Below are 21871 nucleotides of genomic sequence, written 5' to 3' on the forward strand. Positions count from 1 at the left end.
CACATCCCACCTCAGACATGAACTCGCCAGGAGGTGCGTGTGCATAATGACATAAGGCCAGCCTGTTCCAATCAGGCCAATGGCCCATCTAGTCCAGCATCCTGTTCTCGCAGTCGCCAACTAGTGAAAAACCAGCAAGCAGGACCTGAGCACAAGAGCACTCTGTGGTTGCCAGAACCAGGCATTCAGAAACAGTGCTGCCTCAAGACAGCAGAGAACACAAGCAAGCCATGACAGCTGCACGCCTGTGGGTTTGCAGATACAGGAGCAATGGCTGCTCTCATTTGTGAAAACACAAAAGCTCGGCTGTAACCCAGACCTGCCTCAAACCTTGTCAGGGTTTGTTGTGACTACTCTTGAGTAACGGCCGTACACATGCTTGTCTTTCAGACGTTTTTTTATTTGTGCACATTACTTACACTGTAACGGATTGCTCATTTCATGTCTACCCGCTCAAATAAGATTCCTGCACTACCCCCTTCCGCGTCCGGGACCAGCATAAAAGCCTCGGAACTGAGAAGCGCCTCCCTTTCCTCCTCCTTCTCAATTCCGGGTCGGGGGGACAGGTCTTCTGTCTGACCTATTCCTGTCCACTCTTTCCACCTCCCTCTCTTCCTGCCTATGGAGCAGGGGCTCTTTGATGTTGCCAGAGCCCTGGCACTCCCCCTCCATTTCCTGACTCACCCCTTCAGACCTCTCGCTCTCATGACTGCTTGGAGACGGGCTGCTTCTGATGAGGGGGGAGGGTTCTCTATAATCCCTCCCCCTTACAAACCTCAACATCCTAGGGCTCAACCTGCCACAACCCACCAAAAGCAGCAGAAGCTCCTCAGAAAGTGGCCCAGCTGTTATGATTGCAAATCCCGGTTGACTTAGGGCACTTCCAAGTCTCCTGGAATTTTTAGGTGGGATTAAATCACATATGGGCCAACCCTGGCTGCAGCTGATGGGGCGCTCTTGTGCAGCATGGCCATTTCCCTGAAAGGCTGGATTTCTTGCGGCAAGGAAAGTGCTCCAGTACAGGTTTCCTCAACCTCGGCCCTCCAGATGTTTTCGGCTTACAACTCCCATGACCCCTAGCTAGCAGGACCAGTGGTCAGGGATGATGGGAATTGTAGTCTCAAAACAGCTGGAGGGCCGAGGTTGAGGAAGCCTGCTCTAATACATCACCATCCTGCAAACAAATAAGAAAGTACTGTATGGTCATTAAGTAGCCAATGTTGCATCTAATTTCACCGTTAAGCACACCGTTATTCTCACGGCATCGAGCCAAACACTTCAAACCCGCCAGCGATGTGGGAGAAAACTGTTCTTACCTCGTGGGCTTCTGGTAAGGATTCCTGAAAATATATGAAGAACTTCTTGACACTTGCAACAGCAGCAGCATTGTGCAAGCACCGTTACAGTTTTTAAAAAGCAAATATAAATGGAAACACCTTAACTCAGTCGAGTGATGCTTTCGGCTTTTATTTAGTTAAATGCAGCATTCTATACAAGAAAAAAAAGAAATTTCAAACCCTGACAGGGAACTATAGCTCTTCCTAAATCAACCCGAATTAAAAGATTTCTCCCCAAATACACTGTACTGTACGGAAAATAATCTCTCCCTTCCCCTCCCTCCCCCATTGACAGCGTGCCACGCAGTACGGCGATTTTGTGTATTTCAAACTTCAGAACTGTACAATTGGTTTTTACAAATCACACTTTTTTCCTATGAAAAAATTACAGAAAAAAATATTGCCACTTATTTTATTTGTAACAAAAAATTAGATTTTTTTCCATTTAAAAAAAACACAAAAAAGTCAGCCAGAACTTTTTTAATTTTTTTTTCCTTTTTCTTTTTTAAGTGTGTGCTTGGGAAGAGGGGGGGGGGAGGTGCAAGGAGGAGAGAAACCCAGGAACGCTCTGGAGCAAGTTTTGCCTTCAGGCTCCAGCACATCCGCAACTGGTGCTTTTTTTTAAAAAAAAAACACACACAACCAAAACAAAAACACCCAGCTAATCACTGGAAACAGATCCCAAACCACACAAACCCTCAAAATTTCAAAAGCAGCCTGAACCTGGGTGAGGGGCTGTGGCTGGATCCTGTTACCAGTGATTGGGCTGCCATCAAACCTCACACTAACAGCATTAGAAGCATGGAACCAAGCCATCCGTCAACATTTTTCAATCTCAGAAAGGGGGTAGCTTTTTTTGTTTTTTGTTGAATCCCATCAGACTGCGCCTTAGAACTGGGTCTATCGCCACAGCAGATGGTGCCTGAGAAAAGCAAAGTGCAGGGAAGTGGGAGAAAGTACATGCCCGCCCCCTGCTTTTACCCTCCTTCGCGACATTCCAGGAAAATCTAACTTTTTGGGAGGCAGCTGGCAAGTGCCCTGGCCTCAGCCGGTTTTATGGACAGGGGCATCTAAGAACCAGGTGCAAGAACCAGAAAGTGCCAACAGAATTATTCAGGTGTCATTTTCCCCTATATGCCTTTCCGCCAAGGTTAACAGGTGCTTGGCACCAAAAGGCTTGAAGGTGGGATGCGGGAAAGAAGAGAAGATTCACCCATTTGCCTCCTTGCTCACCGTATGGTCGGTTCAGTGCTGATTCCATACACCACCTCAACAGAGGCTGCGCAGCAGGGCGCAGAGAAGCAAAGGCCCTCTTTACGGGAGAAAATCGGATCTGGAACGCTCACCCACGTCCATGAGCCAACTTCATCTCGGTTATGGCAAATCATAAAACAAAAATTGAAATCCGATTTCTAACACTTAGCAGAGCGGGTCAAAAAACACTAGTCGTGTTGGGTGTTGACGGAAAAAAACCCTGCAGTAAAAAAAAAACCCAAATCCTGGTGGGAAATACACTAAACTGACAAGGATGCTGAGTTATAAGGCTGCAAATCTACTGAAGCCCTTCAGTCCTTAGGATTAGTCAAAGCACCAACATCAATTTTCTTGGATGGTGTGCTCCCTTCACAGGGACAAAAAAAAGCATTGTTTCTTGCACTGCCGGTCACAGAAACAGCCTAGCATTGCAGACCAGGGTATTTTGGGAACTTTCGGCAATCTGGTGTCCCACCTGCATCCTGCTTCAACCTCACCTGTGGCGAAGGAGCATGGGATAGCCAAGCTCAACACATTTGCCCCACCAAACTAGCAAGTGAGAGCAGCCCACACGCCCAAAGGAACTTTGAAGGAAAACTGAAGTGGTGTTACGATGAAGCCATAACCCTTTTGAAAGCAAAAGGTTCCACTTTGGTGGCAAGTCAGGAGGGAAGAGGCAACAATCATTAAAAATAATAATTATTATATTACGTGTTGTAGCAATATGGTGGGTTGGCCCATCCCAGCGGAGCAAGCTTTAGAGGAGGGGAGCACCAGCCCCTGTTGAATAAAGCACAGGAGGAAATGAGTGTCTGGGGGTTTGGCATCAAAACCTCCTCGCCCGTCAAAAGCATAAGGTAATTTGATGGTTATGAGGTATATAGATCATAGCAAAAAGGCACGTGCAACCTGGTGGGGGGGGCGAGAGAGAAAGAGGATTCCTCAGGTATGAGAGTTGAGAAGAACAAATGAAGTTTAAAATATTGAAGGGCAGATGTTTTGAACCAGATTTTTGGTTCAGAAAGCTGGGCTTCTCTCGTGTGTGCTTTTTTAAAAAAATAAGGGAGATTTTTAGGTGATCTGAACCCAGGTTCTGACCTGGTTCCTGAAGAACGCTGAAAACTCTTCCAGGCTGGGGCAAAGCAGGAAGCAGAGAGAGAGAGAGAGAGAGAGAGAGAGAGAGAGAGAGAGAGAGAGAGAGAGAGAGAGAGAGAGAGAGAGAGAGAGAGAGAGACAGACAGACAGACAGACAGACAGACAGACAGACAGACAGACAGACAGACAGGCAGACAGGCAGACAGGCAGACAGGCAGACAGGCAGAGAGACATTACAGCCATTGGGGAAAAGACCTAACATTTAAAAGCTGAACTCTTTGGGGGCAACAGGACGTGCTTTTCTGGGCTTGGCTCAAGCAGGAAAGAAACATGAAGCATGTTAAGAGGCCGGCTGGCAGCTCCAAACACGAGGTCTGACATGCCTTTAGCAAGATGCTTTTGGTCCAAGACCAGAAGCCGGGGGAGCCCATAGCATGGAGGCACTGAAGAAGCAGAAGAGGATGCCAAATTCACTCACTATTCCTGCCTTCTGCATGTGGCAGCCTAAACGTTCCTGCTTCAGTGATCCCAAGACCCACCTCACTGGGAGTCTGCCAGTGTTGAGAACCAAGGGGGGAGGGCTGCCCCACACAGACGCAGCTCCTGCCCAGTCTGGATTCCTGCCCGGGGCCATCTACCTTTAAGAATGGACAACCGCCACATAAGCATCGTCTTCAAGTGTCAAGAGAGACGGAAAGTCTGGTTTTCTAGGAGGGTGGGGAGAAGGAAAGCCTCGAGTGAAACAAAGCAGGTAAAAGTCTTCAAAATAAATATGTTTATATAGAAAATGCTAGGTATGGGTGCAATGCACTAGGAAGGCTCTCCCGAGTGCATCGTTAAAAAAACTGTTTACGTTTGCATAGCTGGCAGCGACTCCAACCAGGCTGGTGCAGGGAGACTTGCCCACTGCATTGGGCCCTATGCTGTTAGTGTGAGGGGTTCGGTTCGGCAGAATCTGAGGTTTCCAGCCAAGCAGCTCCTCCCTCTCCAAGAGTTGCCCCCTCCCGCCCCTCAATGAGCCCTCAAGCAGCAGCCCCAATGTGGAGCCACTGTGCATCCTTCACAGAAAGAGAAAACACGACTGTATCCTTTTTTTTCATTAGCAGCGCAGAAAACACAGGTGCTTGCTAGCCCAAGCAAGTAAGGGTTTGGGGGAAGGAGGGGGGGGATTATATGGCATTTCAAGGGGAGGGGGAATAAACCCTGACACTAAAGTGCAACACGTTCTAAACGCTTTGTCATCTGGTGTCACCAAAAAACAAAATAATAATAAGAAGAGGTGTTCGCAAAGCTTTAGATTTCCAGTTGCTGGAGGGAGGCGGCTTTTGAAATGACAGCGAGGAAAATAAATTCACACGGCCGTTGGCTTCAGAAATCAGGAGCCCTTTGGTGTGGAGCGGAGCAGGGTGGCGATACAGAGAGCATTTCACCACACGGCTGGTAGTGTGAGGATGGGGGTGGGGAAGGAGAAACGCTGTATTTATAACGTTTTCAAGAAGAAGAAGCGCCAAGAGCATAAACGAATATTCTCAACTCCTTCGGCAAACTCAACGGACCACTTTTTTGGGGGCATCTTCAAAATCCACTCCAGCCCAAACACCTCAAAGAACAACATTAGCTCTCCCCCCCCCTTTAAAAACAAGCTGCTCCTCCTCCATGCTTTCGAGGGGCGCGGCCAACTGCCTGGGGGTGGGAGAGCAGAGGGGAAGAGGGCAGGTGGCGGCAGATACAACCTGATCAGCACCGATGCCTCTCTTCAAAGAAAAAGGAAAAAGAAGCCAGATCCGTTCTTCAGCGTAAAAGGGGTTGGGGCGAGGGAGAATACAACCTTGAAGCTAGATGAGAAATAGCCAAGGGGGGGGGAAGGAGGAGGGGTGGGGGGGGGAGATACGATTTCACAGCCTGAAGGCCAGTCTCATCAGCTCAAATATCTTTGTTGGAAGGGGTAGGGGATGAAAGAACAGAATCCCTCAGTGCCGCCTCATTTTCACTTTCCGAGCTGGACTGCTGTCCTCCTCCTCCTCGTCAAAGTCCTCCGTGTACTCGTAAGACTTCCGCCAATAGTTCTCAGAGCTGAAATGGCTCCGCCTCCTGTGCTTGGGCAAGAGGACCGAGCGCCTGTTCTCCTCTTTATCCATTTCTAGAATCCGAGGTCTGAGGAGAGGAAAGAAAGACAGACCAATGAGAGGATTCAGGGCAGTGTTAGAAATTAGACAGGCTCATTTTGCGACTGGCACCGATCCAACTGCGACCTCGTGGAGATCTCTGGATGTCCGGCTGGTGACTGGGGAAAGCAAAACGTCGCTTAGAGAAGGATCAAAAATATTTTCCTTGAAGCTTCAATTTGTTTTATTCCATATTGTTTTATTTGACGTTTTAGTGTGTTGTATGAAATGAAATTGACAACAACATTGGGGGGAAATGGTGCCTAGACATTCTCTTGTGGTGACCATAGCATTGGTCTAAGGTGCCACTGGGAATTAGAATATATATCTAGGACTACCTCATAACTACTGCTTTTCACTGAAACAGTTACACCAGAGGTGGGAAACCAGTGGCTCTCCGCATGATGTGGGACTCCAACTCCCATCATCCCCAACCACTACCCAACTGGCTGGGAATGATGGGAGTTGGAGCCGAGGAACATTTAAAGGGCCACAAGTTCCCCCATCCAAGTGACAAGGTGCACAGTATGCCAAGACCTTTCCACTGGGGCTCATAGTCTACCCTACTTCAAAGGCTAAGGGAAGATGAGCAACATGAAGATCCAAACAGATACTTTAGGCACACCTGGAGGCCATGTACCTCCAGTAACATTTTGGGCTCTCCCCTTCATTGAACCCTTGACCTAACGCTGAATTGCAAACAGCTGTTGACATGCCTGCACCACATGGGAAGAGTTCAACACCACTCCAAAGCCAAATTATATCCACACACACCGGTCAGAAATTATGGATGGGTGTCTCCGTGGAAGCACCTGAGCCTTACTTCCAGGGTAGAGACAGCCCCACCTGCAAAGCACACACACACAGAAGGAGTGGAGGTAATAGGTTTGCCCCTTTGGGGCCAATGCCCGCCTCCCCATTCACAGATTCCAAACCAAAACCTCATTTTGCAACCCAAAGCAGCCACTGCTTCTGCACAATTCCATTAATTGAGGCACTTGGACTTGAGTGCAAAGACCGAGACCCGCAGGGCTATGAAGTGGACTTTCCCAACCGTGGGTTAGTCGCATGCACTCCACAAAACCACACAACTCAGCAGCTCTCCTGTCTCTCTCTCTATGATGCGCAACTGCCCCCCCCGCCCCCCCCATGCCGTTGTGGATTCACTTACCGGTGAGCAGCGTCTGGGTCTGCTTTGCGATGGGACCTCTTTGGCTTCAGGATGGGGTCCCTGTTGCTTCCTGACAGGCGGTCAGAGGCGTACCCTGGCGCCAGCACAGAACTACTCAGGGATCTCGTCTCCAGCCGGGGAGCGTCTAGCCTGGTCCTGGAAGGGTTAAGACACAAAAGTTGTGCTCATCTAATTCTACCGGATGCATCGGAACAGGAGACATATTTGGGGTTAAGAGACACTGTGCCCACTTTCAACATTTGCCCCAGGGGTGCAGGCGAGAGGAGGCCGCCACATGCCACACATGTGATCTGATTAGCAAATGTCAGGCCTCCCTGTCTATTGCTAGAGGAAACTTAAAAGTGCCTCTCCCCTCCCCAAAATCCGTATTTCATATGTATCTTGACTGGGCACCAACCAGTCCACCCGCCTAGCATGATAGTCAGTTAACATTTACAGAAATGCTGACCTAAATTGAATCTGACGCCAGTTCACTGATATATATGCAGTTGAACACTCTAGTTGGATTTCCCCAGCTTTCTTCTGGAAAAAAAACCCAGATGCCCCAGGAATGGGCAGACTTCCACAGCCCACATGGCAGAAAAAAGCAGCGTGTATGCTTTCAGCTTGAGCTTTGACATGTATGTGCACAAGCAGTTTATTGATCTGCATAAGCTGCTTTCTAGGACCCCTCCTCTGCCACCACGAATTTGACTTGGGACCTGAAACACACACTCGGAGGGAAACGCTGCTCCTGGGGCTACGAATGGGACTAGAGCTTTCTGCATGGCCCACCCTGCTTCTTTGTCTTAGAAGCCACATGCTGAACTGAATTGGCAGGTGCCAAATGGAAACATGCCATAGTGGAGTTGGAAGGCGACAGGTTGTCCAAGGATCGCAGAAAGGAAGCCACCCCTTATCCGTAGCAGGTTGCAGGGCAAGGATGGGGAACCTGCGGCCCTCGAGATGTTGCTGAACTACAGTTCCCAGCATCCCTGACTTCTGGCCTCTCTCGCTGCATGATTCCAAGCAGAGCATTTGGCACCGGAGCAGAAACCAGCATTTGTGAAGCAATCTTTCCATAAGGAGAAAAAAGCATCCAAGCTTGTAGGATTGGCACACCAGTCAAGAGGCCTGTCAAATATTCCAAGAAGTCTCAGTGCCGGAGGATGCTTGCCTCCTGTCAACGTAGCATAACTACTTTTTCAAAGCAGACGCTTTGCGTTTTAATATTTTGCTGCTGCTCTGCTTCCTTTTGGCTTGCATTTCATGATTATTATTTTTAAACGGAGATATTGCAATTCCATGATAAAAGCCAAAAGGGGTGGATCATCCAGAGACTTGTTGATGTTTACAGCAACCTTACCAAGCACTCTCAAAACTAAGATACAGTGGTGCCTTGCTTAACGAATGCCCTGCTTAACTAAATTTCCGCTTAACGAAAGGATTTTTCGAGCGGAGCTTGCCTTGCTAAATGAATGCGTTTTACGAAAAATTCGTCTAGCAAATCGCGGTTTCCCATGGGAATGCATTGAAATTCAATTAATGCGTTCTTATGGGCAAAAAAAGTTTTAAAAATTCAGTGCATTCCTATGGGATTCGCTAGACAAATTTTTCGCTATAAGAACGAATTAATTTCGTCTAGCGAGGCACCACTGTACCTTAAGTTACTTGTCCAAACTGTTAAGTAATTTGCATAAGTAACTAGTCTGATGAAGATCATCTTTTTAACTGCCCAAATAAAACCAACACTTCCGACACACTTGCCCAGTTCTCGATCAGTCAGTTGACCAAATCTACTTCGCCTGGACCAAACCCTGTTATCTGAATGTCTACAGGCAGCATTTAAAGCAGGCTCAGAAACCAGAGGTGGAGCTCTGCTTACCTCCTGCCCCTCAACACATTGCCACGTACCATTTCTCACCAGCCAAACACATTCCCTAAAGTTCTAAGTAGCTCAAGAGGTTGTCCCAAACTAACAGAACAGGGGTAAAATAATCTTGCAACCTGCTCCTGAAACCAGCTGGGAGCTGAGCTACAGCCTCGTGTTTTTCCATCTGCTCTTAAGCTGAAAGCCAATTTCTTTCTTGGTCGCTCCACCAACTCTGGCCCTGAGATCACCAGGCTGTTCTGCAGCCACCCTCCACAGCAGCCCAGGGCATGCAGGAAGGATCCATAAATATTGCTATGCTTCCATTGCCTTGAAGTTTTTATGACCACGCCGGTAACCAGGCTGTTCAGGAAAATTCCACTCAAAGCAAACCAGAGCTAGATAGTTTCCTCATTACGCACTTCTGTTCTCGAGCAAGTACTAAGTTAGCAGAGGTGTAAGTGTAAGACATGAGAAAGAAGCTTCCCCAGAGTCTTATGAACACTGCCGGAGGATTGTTTGACCCTAGCTACCATGTTTTGTCAAGGCTGGAGCCCCTGAGCTCCCTGTATGATGCACTTTGGAGACACTGCTCACAACCAGGGCCACTAGCAGACTAGCAACCTGATGCTCTCCCGTTTCCCTGCCAAGGATTCCACAAATCATGGATACAATTCCAACTCTTTCGAGTGGAGATGCAAACCCAGCCTGCAAGGCAGCATTGGGGTTAATCTACTCCAGTGAGAGGGCGACCAAGATGATAAAGGGTCTGGAAACAAAGCCTTTATGAGGAATGGTTGTTGGAATTGGGTATGTTTAGCCTGGTAAAGAGGAAACTGAGAAGAGTAAGATAGCCATCTTCAAATATCTAAAGGGCTGTCACATGGAAGATGGTGCAAGCTTGTCTTCTCCTGCTACGGAGGGTAGGATCCAAACCAATGGCTTCAAGATACAATAAAGGACCGCAGGCCATGCTGGCTGGAGCTGATGGAACTGGAGTTCAACAACACCTGGAAGACAGCAAGTTGCCCACCATTACTCTAGAACAGTGTTTCCCAAACTTGGGTCCCCAGCTGCATTTAGACTACAACTCCCAACATCCCTACCTAGCAGGACCAGTGGGTCAGGGATGATGGGAACTGTAGTCCAAAAACACCTGGAGATCTAAATTTGGGAATCCTGCTCTGTAGTGTAGAATGCACCGTGAGAAGCTCCAAATTTGTATTGTGCAGCGATTACCTTCAGCTTTAAACCAATTCTGTGAGCCCACCACACATCAGGGGGGTTCAAATTCTCTCACACCAAAACCTCATCGAGCACACAACTGCTCAGGCCTCTTAAGTCTGCTGTTCTGAGTTGTATTTGCAAAGCCAAGCCTCTGCTTCCTACCGGTGTATGTGTGCAAGCCAATGGAAAGGGCAGGAAGCGCTGTTACTTTAAGGAAGATTTAGTGGGGCTAGTCCAGTCTTTCCACTTTTCCTGGCTGCATGCTTTCAAAACAGACCACAATGTGTTTTACCAGTTAAGTGCTAGGAAGGGGCAGGATGTTTTGAGAATGCTGAGAATGCTAAGAAAACACTTCCTCAGCCTCAGTTACGGTTTCCCGGGATTTACTGGGTCAGAGAGGTGCCCCAGGATCCTCTCTGCATCTTCTTAAGGAGGCCCGGCTTAACATTTTAAAAACAAACCAACCATGGGCCTCATAAATGGGAGCAAGGAAACAGCCATGTCTCACAAAGTTCGAGAGTGATTTTTCTTAGCCAGGACAGAATCATGTGTATTATAGCTGCTACCAGTTTTAGCTGCTCCAAGTATTGGCAGCAGCAAGAATGTGAAAGGATGTTTTCCCCTTTGGAAACATATACAAATTACATTCTCTTCAAAGATGCTTCACCACTTACTTCCTAAGGATGATGACTGCTCTCCTCTCCTTGATATCCTGTGGTCGAATGCAGTGTGTAATTTCATCAGCTGCGTAACCACTGTGGAAGAAAAAGATCCAAGAGGGATTTCAAACCAAGCCAACTTAAGTTTTAAAAGGCTGCATCCGTTCCCGCTTCTCTTCAGCCCCAGTTCAGCCATACTGGTGATCAAACGGCTCCGTCTACAACTTCAGCCAGCGCTTACAGCCCTTCATTAACATCTCTGCCCACCGTTTAAGTTTATTTCACTTATAGTCCACCTTTTTTCCTAAGGCACTCAGGGTGGCGCACAATGCTCTCCCCCTCTGCATCTTATCCAAACAACAACCCTGCGAGGTAGGTTAAGACAGGGACTGGCCCAAGCACACCCAACGAGCTTTGAGAGTGGGGATTTGAACTCTGGTCTCTCAGGTCCCAAGCGGGCACTCTAACCATTATGCCCACACTGGCTCACCATCAATACAGCAGACAAGGCCATTTTCTCAGGTTCATGTGGGAAGCTGCCTTATACAGAGACAGAGCATTGGCCCAGGTAGCTCAGTATTGCTAACTAGCGGGGGCTCTCCAGGATTTCAGACAGAGGACATTTCCAGTCCTATCTTGGGATATTGGGGATTGATTGCATATTACCTGGGACCACCATCCTGCCCTGAGATCCTCTAGAGCAGGGTTCACCAACTCCCAACAACTGTAGCTAGTGTGGCCAACAGTAGGGAATGATGAGAGTCAGAGCTCAACAACATCAGGAGGGCCACAGCTTCCCCACCCCTGCTCTTGAGAATGCCACATAAAAATATTTGCCACGCAGACCATTACTTGCATGGTTCTACCACCTACTCCAAACCCTCGCTGTCACCCATAACCACAGATCAAATGCAGTAGCGTGGGCTGCCTTTGCTGGAGGCTTCAAATTCCCAATGTAAGAATCTTCCCACCTTCCCTCCCCAAGAGTCTACCTTGTTCTTTTTCGGGCTGCAGAGACCAGTGGCTCAGGTAAGCATCTACCTGAGCAGGTAGATCGCTGGTGCAGGAAGGTGGATGAGGGGGAAAGGAGAACACAGGACAAAGTCTAGCTTGCTTGGGTGGCAGTGTGAGCAAACTCAATAACTATATCCTAACAACTGTGCCCAGGATCTTCTAGGGAAGGGGTGGGAAAACATTTTTGTTCCATTTGAGATCCTTGACAGAATCTGCATTACAGCATAGCTGCAAAGACCACAAGGGCCCAGCCAAGATTTCAATATGCAGCACTTCCCTGATTCCAGACCCATGACTACCAGGTAATTCTGAAAATCTTAATGGCACTCAAAGCACTATTTCTCCTACTCAGAGGGACTGTGAGCAAGATCCTTTGCAGAAGGATACAATGAACTGCTTGCAGTCAGGAAACACTGAACCAATGCCTTCTACTCCCTGGCTTCCATTATCATTAGCCACAAACAGTAGCCACGTGTTTGTGAAGATCCCAGTATCAGTAGCCCTGATACCAGGGGTCCCCAGACTACGGCCCGGGGGCCACATATGGCCCACGAGGCTCTTTTATGCGGCCCCTGCCGACCCCCGCCGCCCGCCCTTACCAGCACAGCGCAGCTGCCTACTTCTGACCTGGAAAAGCAACGGAAATAGCTTGTGCACATGCGCAAGCGTCATTTCCAGTGTACTTCCAGGTCAGAGGAGGCTTCTGCACATGCGCACAAGCTATTTCTGGTGCTTTCCAGGTCGGGAGTGTGCCAGAAATAGTGTTTGTGCATGCGCATGGGCGCACATCGCTGTGCGCTCCTCCGCCCTCCGGCCCGAAGCCGGGGAAGTTTGGGGACCCCTGCCTGATACACATGAGAGTCCTGGGCAACAGCATTCTGCAAACTGATTGCCACCACAAAAAAGGCCCTGCCTGCATCTGCCTTGTCTTGGAAAATGACACACACTCAGAGATGGGCCTCAGATGACGATCTCAGGGTCCAGGTAGGCTTGTCTTTTCCACTAAACTAAACCCAGTTTATCGAGGGTGGCTTCAGGAGTATCCTGGGTATTAGTAGACTAGTTTCTTAACATCCTCACAGAACTACCAGTCCCAGAGTTCACTGAGAAACCCTTGACTATTAAAACCAGTTTAAGTTAGTAGGGTTAATATACCTCAAACCTTGTCTGCATAACCCAACCCCCACAAACTGACCATTTCAATAACTTTGCCATCAAGTTTCCTAGCAGCACGGCAACAATATGTGCATTGGCTTTCATGGATGGATTTGCACAGACGTCTGAATTCCAAAGAGTCACTGTATGAAAGCAACCAAATTCAGACATGACAGAAAATAGACTTAGGTTGTTCTATTTCAATAGGATACACCTTCATTGCAGCTACAGATTTCAAAAATTTCTGCCAGGTACGGTGGGCTCCCCCAGTTGGCCACCAGCCCATGCCTGAAAGCAATGGTTGCCAAAATTGGGGGTGGGGGTGGGATTTTGCTTGTTCAGTGTTCCAAAAACTATGTACAACATCATACCTAACTAGTTGCACACTGTTTTATGGGAGCAGAAATTCCTCATAGGGCCACAAAACCCTGATCATTTACACTAGGAGCAGGTAAGTCTTCTGGGAGGAGACGCTGTCTCTGTGAAAGGGCATCTCATCATCTTGTTTTAAGCCCTCTCAAGAGTTCAAAGTGACTCCCCCTCCCAACCAAGTTGCAGAGAACAGGAAGCACAACGGACTGCGCTTCCCATTCCCTGCATTTCTTCGTAACATTTGAAGCAGCACTTACAGATTCTCTCCTCCCATGCAAAATGCATATAAATATCAGCTAGGGCGGTACAGCAGTCATGTGCTGATCAATCAGGAGGCAAGAATTAGGAAGCTGCATTCTTAAGACACTCAAGAACAAGGATGGCGAGCAAAGTGTGTGTGTTTGCCCACATAACTCCAGTAAACAGAAAGCAAACTGTTGCATCACCCTCTCCGCTACCAGCAAAAGCCACTGACCAAGCGATGTTAAGACTCATGTTGCCATAACAAGCATGCTGCTTCTATTTGGCTAGGTTCTCCCTGGCAGCCCTCTCGACAGCAGCCATATTTAGAACTACTCCCTCCCTTCTTGACCAGGTTTTTATACCCAGCTGGCCTGCGTGATTGGAAGCACTGGCCTAGTCCATTCTGGCAGTGCCAAGCAGATCTAGGAGTGCGGGGCGCTATATTGGCAGTGCTGACTTTCTGCTCAGGCCAACCTCCCTTGGAAAGGTGCCCTTTTATAGTTAATGCATAAAAACTTAGTCGCTGCTGCCCTCAAACTGAAGTACAGTAACTCCTGCATTTAAAGTGTGCTAGTTGCTTCATGCCGCCTTCTTTTCTTGGAAACCAGCCGAGCTGGAACAGGACAGTGAGAGTGCTGCATGGTGACCCACCCGTAGGCCTAGTGAAATTCTAGAAGATTTCTGCTACTAGAAAAGACTTGTGGAAATGTTGTTTCTGTCCCTGAGGAACTGACTCGGACACTGTAGGCTGCAGCAGACCCATGCTGCTCTACGTAGAGGGGACTTCACCCATCCATTCGTGAAAAGCTCAAATGGTCAAATAATCTGGAATTCCATTCCACTCTTTCCCTCCAACTTGGGAACTCTGAAGCACAGGTGAAGTTCTTTCAGCCATTCCTTTTTTAATGAATTAGGTTCACATTTGACATAGTTGCCTATGTCATAGTTGCAGCAAAGCAAAACTAACAGGGGAGCTAGCTCTCTAGCAGAATCAAGAGCAGAAAGCTTCGGACAAAAGGAAAAGCCACTGTCCCCTTGAAGCAAAGAACTCATGAATACAAAGCAAGGCTTCTGAAAAGCTGCTTGCCTGCTTACCTGGGGCAAGTCTTAGGGTACCAATTTCCCCTTTTTTGGTGCATCCCTGCAATGTTACCACAGATGAGCAAGGTAAGAAGAGCTAGTCACTTTTTTGAAGGGATGCCACTGTCTTCAGCTATCTGAAACAGCCAGGGAGGCAGGTGCATGCCAAGAGTCCTGTTAGTCTTGCTTGTCACACATGGCAACTCCATAGCAGAAGCGGGTGGTTTTAGCAGGCTTAGCAACCAGTGTAAGCTGCAGGCTGCCTCCATTATTATGCATAAATTATATCTCCCTAAAAAATGGGTGGGGCCAACAATTCTTACTGCATACACAGTGGTGGGAGCCATCCAGATTTTCCAACAGACCTTTCACTAGACCAGGGGTCCCCAGACTTACCGGCGTTTGGGCCGGTTCCCACCCCGCCGATCGCGCGGCGGGCCGAAGGATGGGGAGCGCGCACCTGTGCGGGCCAGCGGGCGGGGGAGTGGGCCGGATTGGCAGGCCAATTGGGCCGCATCCGGCCCCCGGGCCGTAGTTTGGGGACCCCTGCACTAGACTGACAAAATAATTTCCCGTGTTTAGCACCTCCTTGCTATCAAACTGCACCAGGCAGCGTTTCATTTCAACTGCAGAGTGTACAGCTGCTCAGCCGCTTCCTGGAAGTTCCTGCCACATGTGCTTCTGTGTGAGCCTTGGTTAATGTGCGCACTTTTAGAGATAATGCTTAGTCCTTACACTGCTTTATTATTGATGCACCTGGACTATTGTGCAAGGCCATGTTTATGTGAAGGAGAGATTTTCCTTCCTGGCTCATGCGGAGATCGCTTTACAAATGTAAGCAGGGAATCACGTTACCCCCTCAAGCAGCCATTCAGACTGGCAGAAGTGTTCACTCCTCAGACCAAAAAATGTTGGTTGCCCTCCCTTTGCCATGGCAACGCGGAACCATTAGGGATGTTTGACTCATCCTGGTGGAGAGCTGGCTTTGGCTTACATGGCTATAAATACAGTTTGTCACAGGCTTATCCTGACCCAACATTTCGCGCCCTTTCACACTCTGCTCCTGGAGAAGTTGCTCTTCCACAGGCACTAATGCCACAAGGAATGCTGTCTAATGTTACCTGTAAGTATTTACACTGTAAACACAGTTTCAGAGAAAAAAGCAGAGCCAGGAATTGAAGAGGAGAGCACTACAGAAAACATCAGCGATGCATATTGCAAAGGACCAGTCGTGGCTCTGCAGCCAACAGGAAACAGGTTTGGAGAAACCCATGGAAACACCTGTAGAAAAATAGGTACACTAATACTTAGTTCAGTCCTAAAGGGTTACTCCATGGAAGGCATGCTTGAGATAGCTTTCCCCTTATGAAAGCTTTCCTTATTGCATGGTATCAGGACACTGGACAAGAAATGACAAAACACCAGCGGCAATTCAGGAATACAGTGAGCAAGGGCTCCCTGCCCAATTCCTGGCATGGAAGGTCAATTGCTGGTTTTGCATGCAGGGCTTAACCCACTCCTAGGAGGACTGCTACTGCTTGTATTGGGTTTTTACTTTCAGAATGATACTACTATGGAGAATCAACTGCAGCCACAGAGCTCTCAAACCAGTCAGCATGGGAGATACAATTACAGTGGTGCCTCGCTTAACGAATGCCCTGCTTAACGAAATTTCCGCTTAACGAAAGGTTTTTTTCTAGCGGAGGTTGCCTCGCTAGACAAATTCGTTTTACGAAAAATTCGTCTAGCGAATCGCGGTTTCCCATAGGAATGCATTGAAATTCAATTAATGCGTTCCTATGGGCAAAAAAAAATATTTAAAAAAATTCAATGCATTCCTATGGGATTCGCTAGACGAATTTTTCGTTATAAGAAAAGACCCGTGGAACGAATTAAATTCGTCAAGCGAGGCACCACTCTGCTCCACTGACATGTTTTTCTCAAGCTGTGAGGGGGGCAGAGGTGCTCCCAGTGTCAAAGAAAATTCCCAGACAACTCTGGCTTGAGAGAGCCCCAGCTGGAGTGGAAGGCAGAGTGGAAAAAACCCCTTCCAATCAGACCTGCTGCTTCTTTTGTGTTGATTCCTGTTGTCAGGAGTCTGAAGCGAAGCCTTCTATCTTTTCCAGCACACAGCCATTACCCTTCCCTGGAGTTCCTTCTTCATCATAAAGAAAGTCATCTGCCCTGCTTTAGTTCACGTTAGTTAGCAAGGGTGAGTAACCTGTGGCCCTTCAAACATGGCTGGACACCAACTCCCATTAACTACAAGATGGCATGGTCTGGTCACGGTTGATGGGACTTGTAGTCCAGCCAAAACTGGAGGGCCAGGGGTTCCCCCCAATCCCTGGTTAATGCTCGCAAAGAAGCAGTTTCTCCAACCATGGAAGCTCGTTTTGGCAGAACCCCTGGAACTGGGTGGCATTTATCACAAGTTCCTACGGCTGACGTGCTCTCCAGCTAAGTTCCTCCTAGCTCTAATGAACCTTGCCTCAATAGTTCCTTGGGAAGCATTCTTGCATCAAGTTTGTATGCTGAGGAACCCCTGCACATTGCAGGCTGCATTCTGCACTGTTTGCTCTGTTTATGCTGGCTGTGCTGTCATGGTTTGCTCTTGCCAGTCACAAGCTGAGGATGTGTCTTAGAACCCCAAAGTCCTTGCATCTGCATATAGCAGAGAAGATTAATAATGCGCGACAAACTCAGGTGCTTGTCCTATCATTACAGATCTTATCAGTGAGGAGTCCTGGATGAGATTTCAAACCATCTTAGGGCTGACTAGAAGACAGGTTTGAAAACCGCTGCTAGTCAGTGGGAATCACTTATGTTGCTTTGTAAGGTCACCTACAGACCCAAACACACAAGTCACCTGCTCTTTCAGGTTCTGTTCCAGAAATTGTAAGGCAGGAATAATGGCAACTGTAAAAGACAAGCAAGGATCACAAAACATTTAGCACTCGGAACATGCTATACAAAATCAACACACAATACACAAACGGGTCTGAATGTGCAGCTATTAATTCAAGAGCTGAAACCGGCCAACGACTCGGAAAGGCCTCCTGCAAGTTTCCTTACCTGAGCACAGTGACACTCCCTCTTCTCACAGGCAAGAAGAAGACTGGCTCCGAGACCCTGATGGGCTTGAACTGGAACTTGCAGCCAAAGCAGAGTGCTGAGTCACTGAAGAACGACACCGAGACAATAGGCCTCTCAAAGATGTGGATGGGGTCCACATGGGAGACTATGCAGCCCCCAGGCTGGTAGTCGTTGATCACCGCACTGTTCACAAAGCCCTCGGGGATAACCCGTTGCTCTACCAGCTTACGGATGACGAGATCATGGACCCACTCGGGAATGGAATCCACTTCCCCACGCGGGTACAGCCGTTCCTGACCGGGGCCTCGCCTCTGCAGCTGAGACCCGTACGTATAACCCTCCCCAAAGAAGTACTTGTTCCGGAGAGGGGCCCTATCCACCGTGTGCTCTTTATAAAGGCCCTTCTCAGCCCTGGAGACCACGTCGTCAATGCGAGCTTCAATCTTGGCGCATTCCTCAGGGGTGAAGAGGCGGAGCTGCCGGATGCCGCTTTTGACTTTCTGGGCCTCTTCCTCCTCCTCCCGCTGGTGCTCCTCGCAGTCGCTGGGCTCCGACTCGGAATCCTCGTGGTATTTCCGCTTGCGCTCTGCAGCTCCACCCGTGCCTCCATAGGGAGACTCGGCAGGGTCTCGAGTGCCGCCCCCCTTGTAATTGTCCCGGTAAGGCATCATGGATTTGAGCTTCTCTCGCAGGTCTGTGTAGCCACTCCCGGCCATGGTGAGTTCCCCAGTCGCCTTCGCCACCTCTACTGAACTCACCGGTGAACAGTTTGTAGGGCTGGTGAGTGGGAAAGCGCCGTCCCCGTTCAAGGCATTGTCTATCCTAGTGGAATAATCTCCCAGAGGAAAAAACAAGAAATCCTACAGCTGAGCTTCCACAGGCGGAGAGCAAACCAAACCAGGTGCCCTTCCTGATGGGTAAGGCACTCCACCCTTCTGAGACACCTCACCCCAAGTCCCTGCAGCAGGGGCAAGGGGAAACAAATCCCTGCGAGAATGAGAAGAAAGTTACAGATTCAGTTTCTTTCCAACACTGATACGGAACAGACAGATGAATGCAAGGTCTCCTCGTCCAGTGGTACCAATCTTGTTTGGCAGGTGAGTGCCGGGACAATTAAGCACACTCCATCTGTGGGAGGAAAAAATGCTGTAAGCAAAGAGCAAGGAGGAAAAGTGCAGGTAAAAGAAACAAGCAAGATGCATTATCTGAGCCCACCGCACCAATAGCTGGGAAGCCCCTTTCCCAGGTGTGCAAACCACCTGATTCAACCCCCCCCAAGCTATATCCTAGGAAACACTCCTGACCAAGCCTGACCTGCATAAGAGTAGGAAAAGTGGCTGTAATTAAAGGCAGGGAGAAGCACAGGGTCAAGCAACAGGCGGCAAGTTCACTCAGCTGCATTATCTGTTCCCTCTATACATATTGCCTCCTCCCTAACTCACTCATCAACTAGGAATACAGGAGAGGCCAGCAGGTGACCTGTGTTAACAGGTGTGAATGGTGAGAGCATCCCCCTTCCACTCTTGCTCCTTATTCATCACCTACTCCTTCCAGGAGAAAAGGAACCAGACCCACACATCATAAAGGAGAGGCTAATAAGGCACTCCCCCCTTCCAGAACCTTCCTCTACAGCTTTTCTGCTGCTCATTGCCCCCCTGCCTACTGGGTGGGGAGCAGCGCTCCCCAAAAAGAGGTATGGCACTGAGGGGATAACTGCCGTCTTTGCCCCCCATACCTATTGTTGTCTGTCTCCCAAGCAAAAGGGCAGAAGGTCCAGAAAACTCTCATACAGCTAGAGCAGTGTTTCCCAACCTTGTGCCTCCAGCTGTTTTCGGACTACAATTCCCATCTTTCCTGACCACTGGTCTTGCTAGCTAGGGATGATGGGAGTTGTAGTCCCAAAACATGTGGAGGCACAAGGTTGGGAAACACTGAGCTAGAGGTTGGAAGGCGGCAGAGGAAACGTTGCCTGTCTCTATAGTTCTTTCTCTCTTTGTTACCCTCTCAGAAGAAGGGGAAAGAGGCAGGAAGGAGAGCCCATTTTTATGCACCTGGATCCATTATCCTCTCCAGCAGGAAGAGAAGGGGGTGGGGATGTACCAATACCTAATTAGTCAGAGTCTGAAAAGAAAGACCTTCTTTCCTGCATTGAGTATTGCTCTTGGCTTCCCACTCAGGAGGAGACATGAGGACCCCTCTATAACTAGGCCTAGCTTGTTTCCTCAATTCCTAAACCCCCTGCTCAAAGCCAATCACACAATCTGAAAGAAAACGGGGAGGGGGGCGGGTAAGCCAGGAGGGCCATTATATAAGCAGGGGCTAAAAATAAGTGTCTCGGCCCCACTGCAAGCCTATTGATCTCTGTGACCCTCTTAGAAAGCGCCAAGAGGCACGAGGCCCCCTTCTATGGGCAGCAGGAGGTCAGGAGGGGAGTCAAGTCCAACCTGCCTCACCCCCCCAAAAAAACCCCCAGCACCCACCAGGCTCCTAAAGAAAAAGGAAGAGGGAGCCATGGTGTCCTCCCAGATAACAGGGCATGGGGGGAGGGGGAAGAAAGCCTCTCCGGCCTCAAATGTTTGCCTTGATGCTCACCACACTATCCCAACCAAGAGAGGAATTAAGGAAAAAGCCTCTGACCGCCGCTCGCCCCCAAACCTATTGACCTCTCAACTTATCACTGCCTCGGAGGAAGGCGAGAGAAAAGGCAGAGGTAGTACCCACTTAACAGGGCAGGGCCAGGACGCCGTGGCACCTTTTCTCCGCCCCTGAACCTATTGGAGCTGCATCTCCGCCGCCGAACTTATCACAGCGTATCAGAGAAATTGGGAAGCCCTTTTTCCAGCCTCAGGGCCGCATTCCGCCCCCCTCCGGGAGCACCTATCCAGGGGCACCCACTTGACAAGGGCAGGCGCCCCCGAACCTCTTGGTCTCTCCACCTCACCCTCAGAGAGGAGAAGAGGCTGCTTTCCCCTCACTCCCTCGGTCTCGCCTTTTACGGAAGGCGCTGGGGAGGGGAGGGGGCGTCCACCCCGGAACCAACTGCCCCGGCTCACCGCGCCCGAGTCCGGCCCCTCAGCACGCGCCGCCCGAGTCCAGCTCCGTCAGCGGCAGAGGCGGCCCGGCTCCCTCCATGGCAGCGAGGGCCCGGGGGCGGAGGAGGAAGGACGGTCGGTCGGAGGGAGACCAGGAAGGGAAGAGGCGTCGCCGCTGCCGCCGCTTCCTCCGCCGCCGCTGCCCGAACTCCTCGCTACGTCACCAGCGGCCGGCCCGACATTATAAATAACTTCAGGGGCATCCTCCTCCTCCTCACGGCGCAAGAGTCGCCCACTGCGCAGGCGCACGCTTCGGAGCGGCGCGCGCTGCGCAGGCGCGCCGAAGCCCCTCCTCTCCCCCGCTCTCCAAGAGCCGAGCGGCTCTCGTTTTGCCGCTAAAGAGCGTCCTCGCCACGGCGACTCCGCTTCTGCGCACGCGCCGCATGCCGACGCTCTTTCCAACTCCTCCCCCCACCCGTTCTTTCATCGCCATAGAGATGGGGAAAAGTAGAGCGGCTGCTTCCGGTGAACATTGGAACAGGCCGTTGCCTGTTTTCGATTCTCTCACAAGGATTAAAAAAAGAGAGGTCGATCTAATGATATTATACAGACGCAGTAAAAAAAATTTTGAAGAAAGAAAGTCATAGGCGTATATAAAATATACACTGCCGGCAGTTAATGGCGCATGCGCTGAGCAAACTGCGTAGCTATAAAAGGCACTATAGAGATTGGAACGTGGAAGGGTGGAGTGGCGCTCCCATTATCCGTTATGTAACAATGTCCTTTATATTACGGCGTTGGAATGGAAGCCGGAAGTGAAGGCTGTGCGTGTAAGACTCTCAATTTTCTACCTCTATACTAAGAACGCCTTAAGGGCCTTTAATGTTCTCTGCGCATGCTCCTTAGTGCACGCGCACATGAAGCGCAATGTCCACGCCATCAAGCGCAATGACGTAAGCGAGCGTAGGGTGGGGTTTATGCATAGACACCTGTGTTGGGTACTGTAAGGGGGCGCGACCAACTCAAAAGGCTCCCCCTCCTTTCTTCGCCGCCTACCTCAGCGCGGATTGGCCATGCTTACCCTATGAGGCGGGCTCACAATGA

The 21871-nt window shown here is 49.5% G+C and overlaps 1 protein-coding gene across 2 annotated transcripts; it reads right to left on the bottom strand.

Annotated features, from left to right (window-relative positions):
• Positions 1–1451: 1451 nt before the first annotated feature.
• Positions 1452–21085, bottom strand: ALKBH5 (alkB homolog 5, RNA demethylase). 2 transcript variants are annotated; one of them, XM_035131506.2, is made up of 5 exons: positions 20789–21085; positions 17715–18863; positions 10794–10874; positions 7023–7178; positions 1452–5840 (listed from the first exon to the last, which is right to left on the bottom strand). In XM_035131506.2, the coding sequence occupies exons 2-5, from the start codon at positions 18449–18451 to the stop codon at positions 5657–5659; spliced, it is 1158 nt and encodes a 385-aa protein (XP_034987397.1). In that variant the 5' UTR covers positions 18452–18863; positions 20789–21085; the 3' UTR covers positions 1452–5656. The 2 variants fall into 2 exon arrangements, with proteins under 2 accessions (XP_034987397.1, XP_034987398.1); XM_035131507.2 differs by lacking the exon at positions 20789–21085 and adding an exon at positions 20677–20775.
• Between the last annotated feature and the right edge of the window lie 786 nt (positions 21086–21871).

The sequence above is a fragment of the Zootoca vivipara genome, chromosome 14 (assembly GCF_963506605.1).
Source record: "Zootoca vivipara chromosome 14, rZooViv1.1, whole genome shotgun sequence".
NCBI lineage: Eukaryota > Metazoa > Chordata > Lepidosauria > Squamata > Lacertidae > Zootoca > Zootoca vivipara.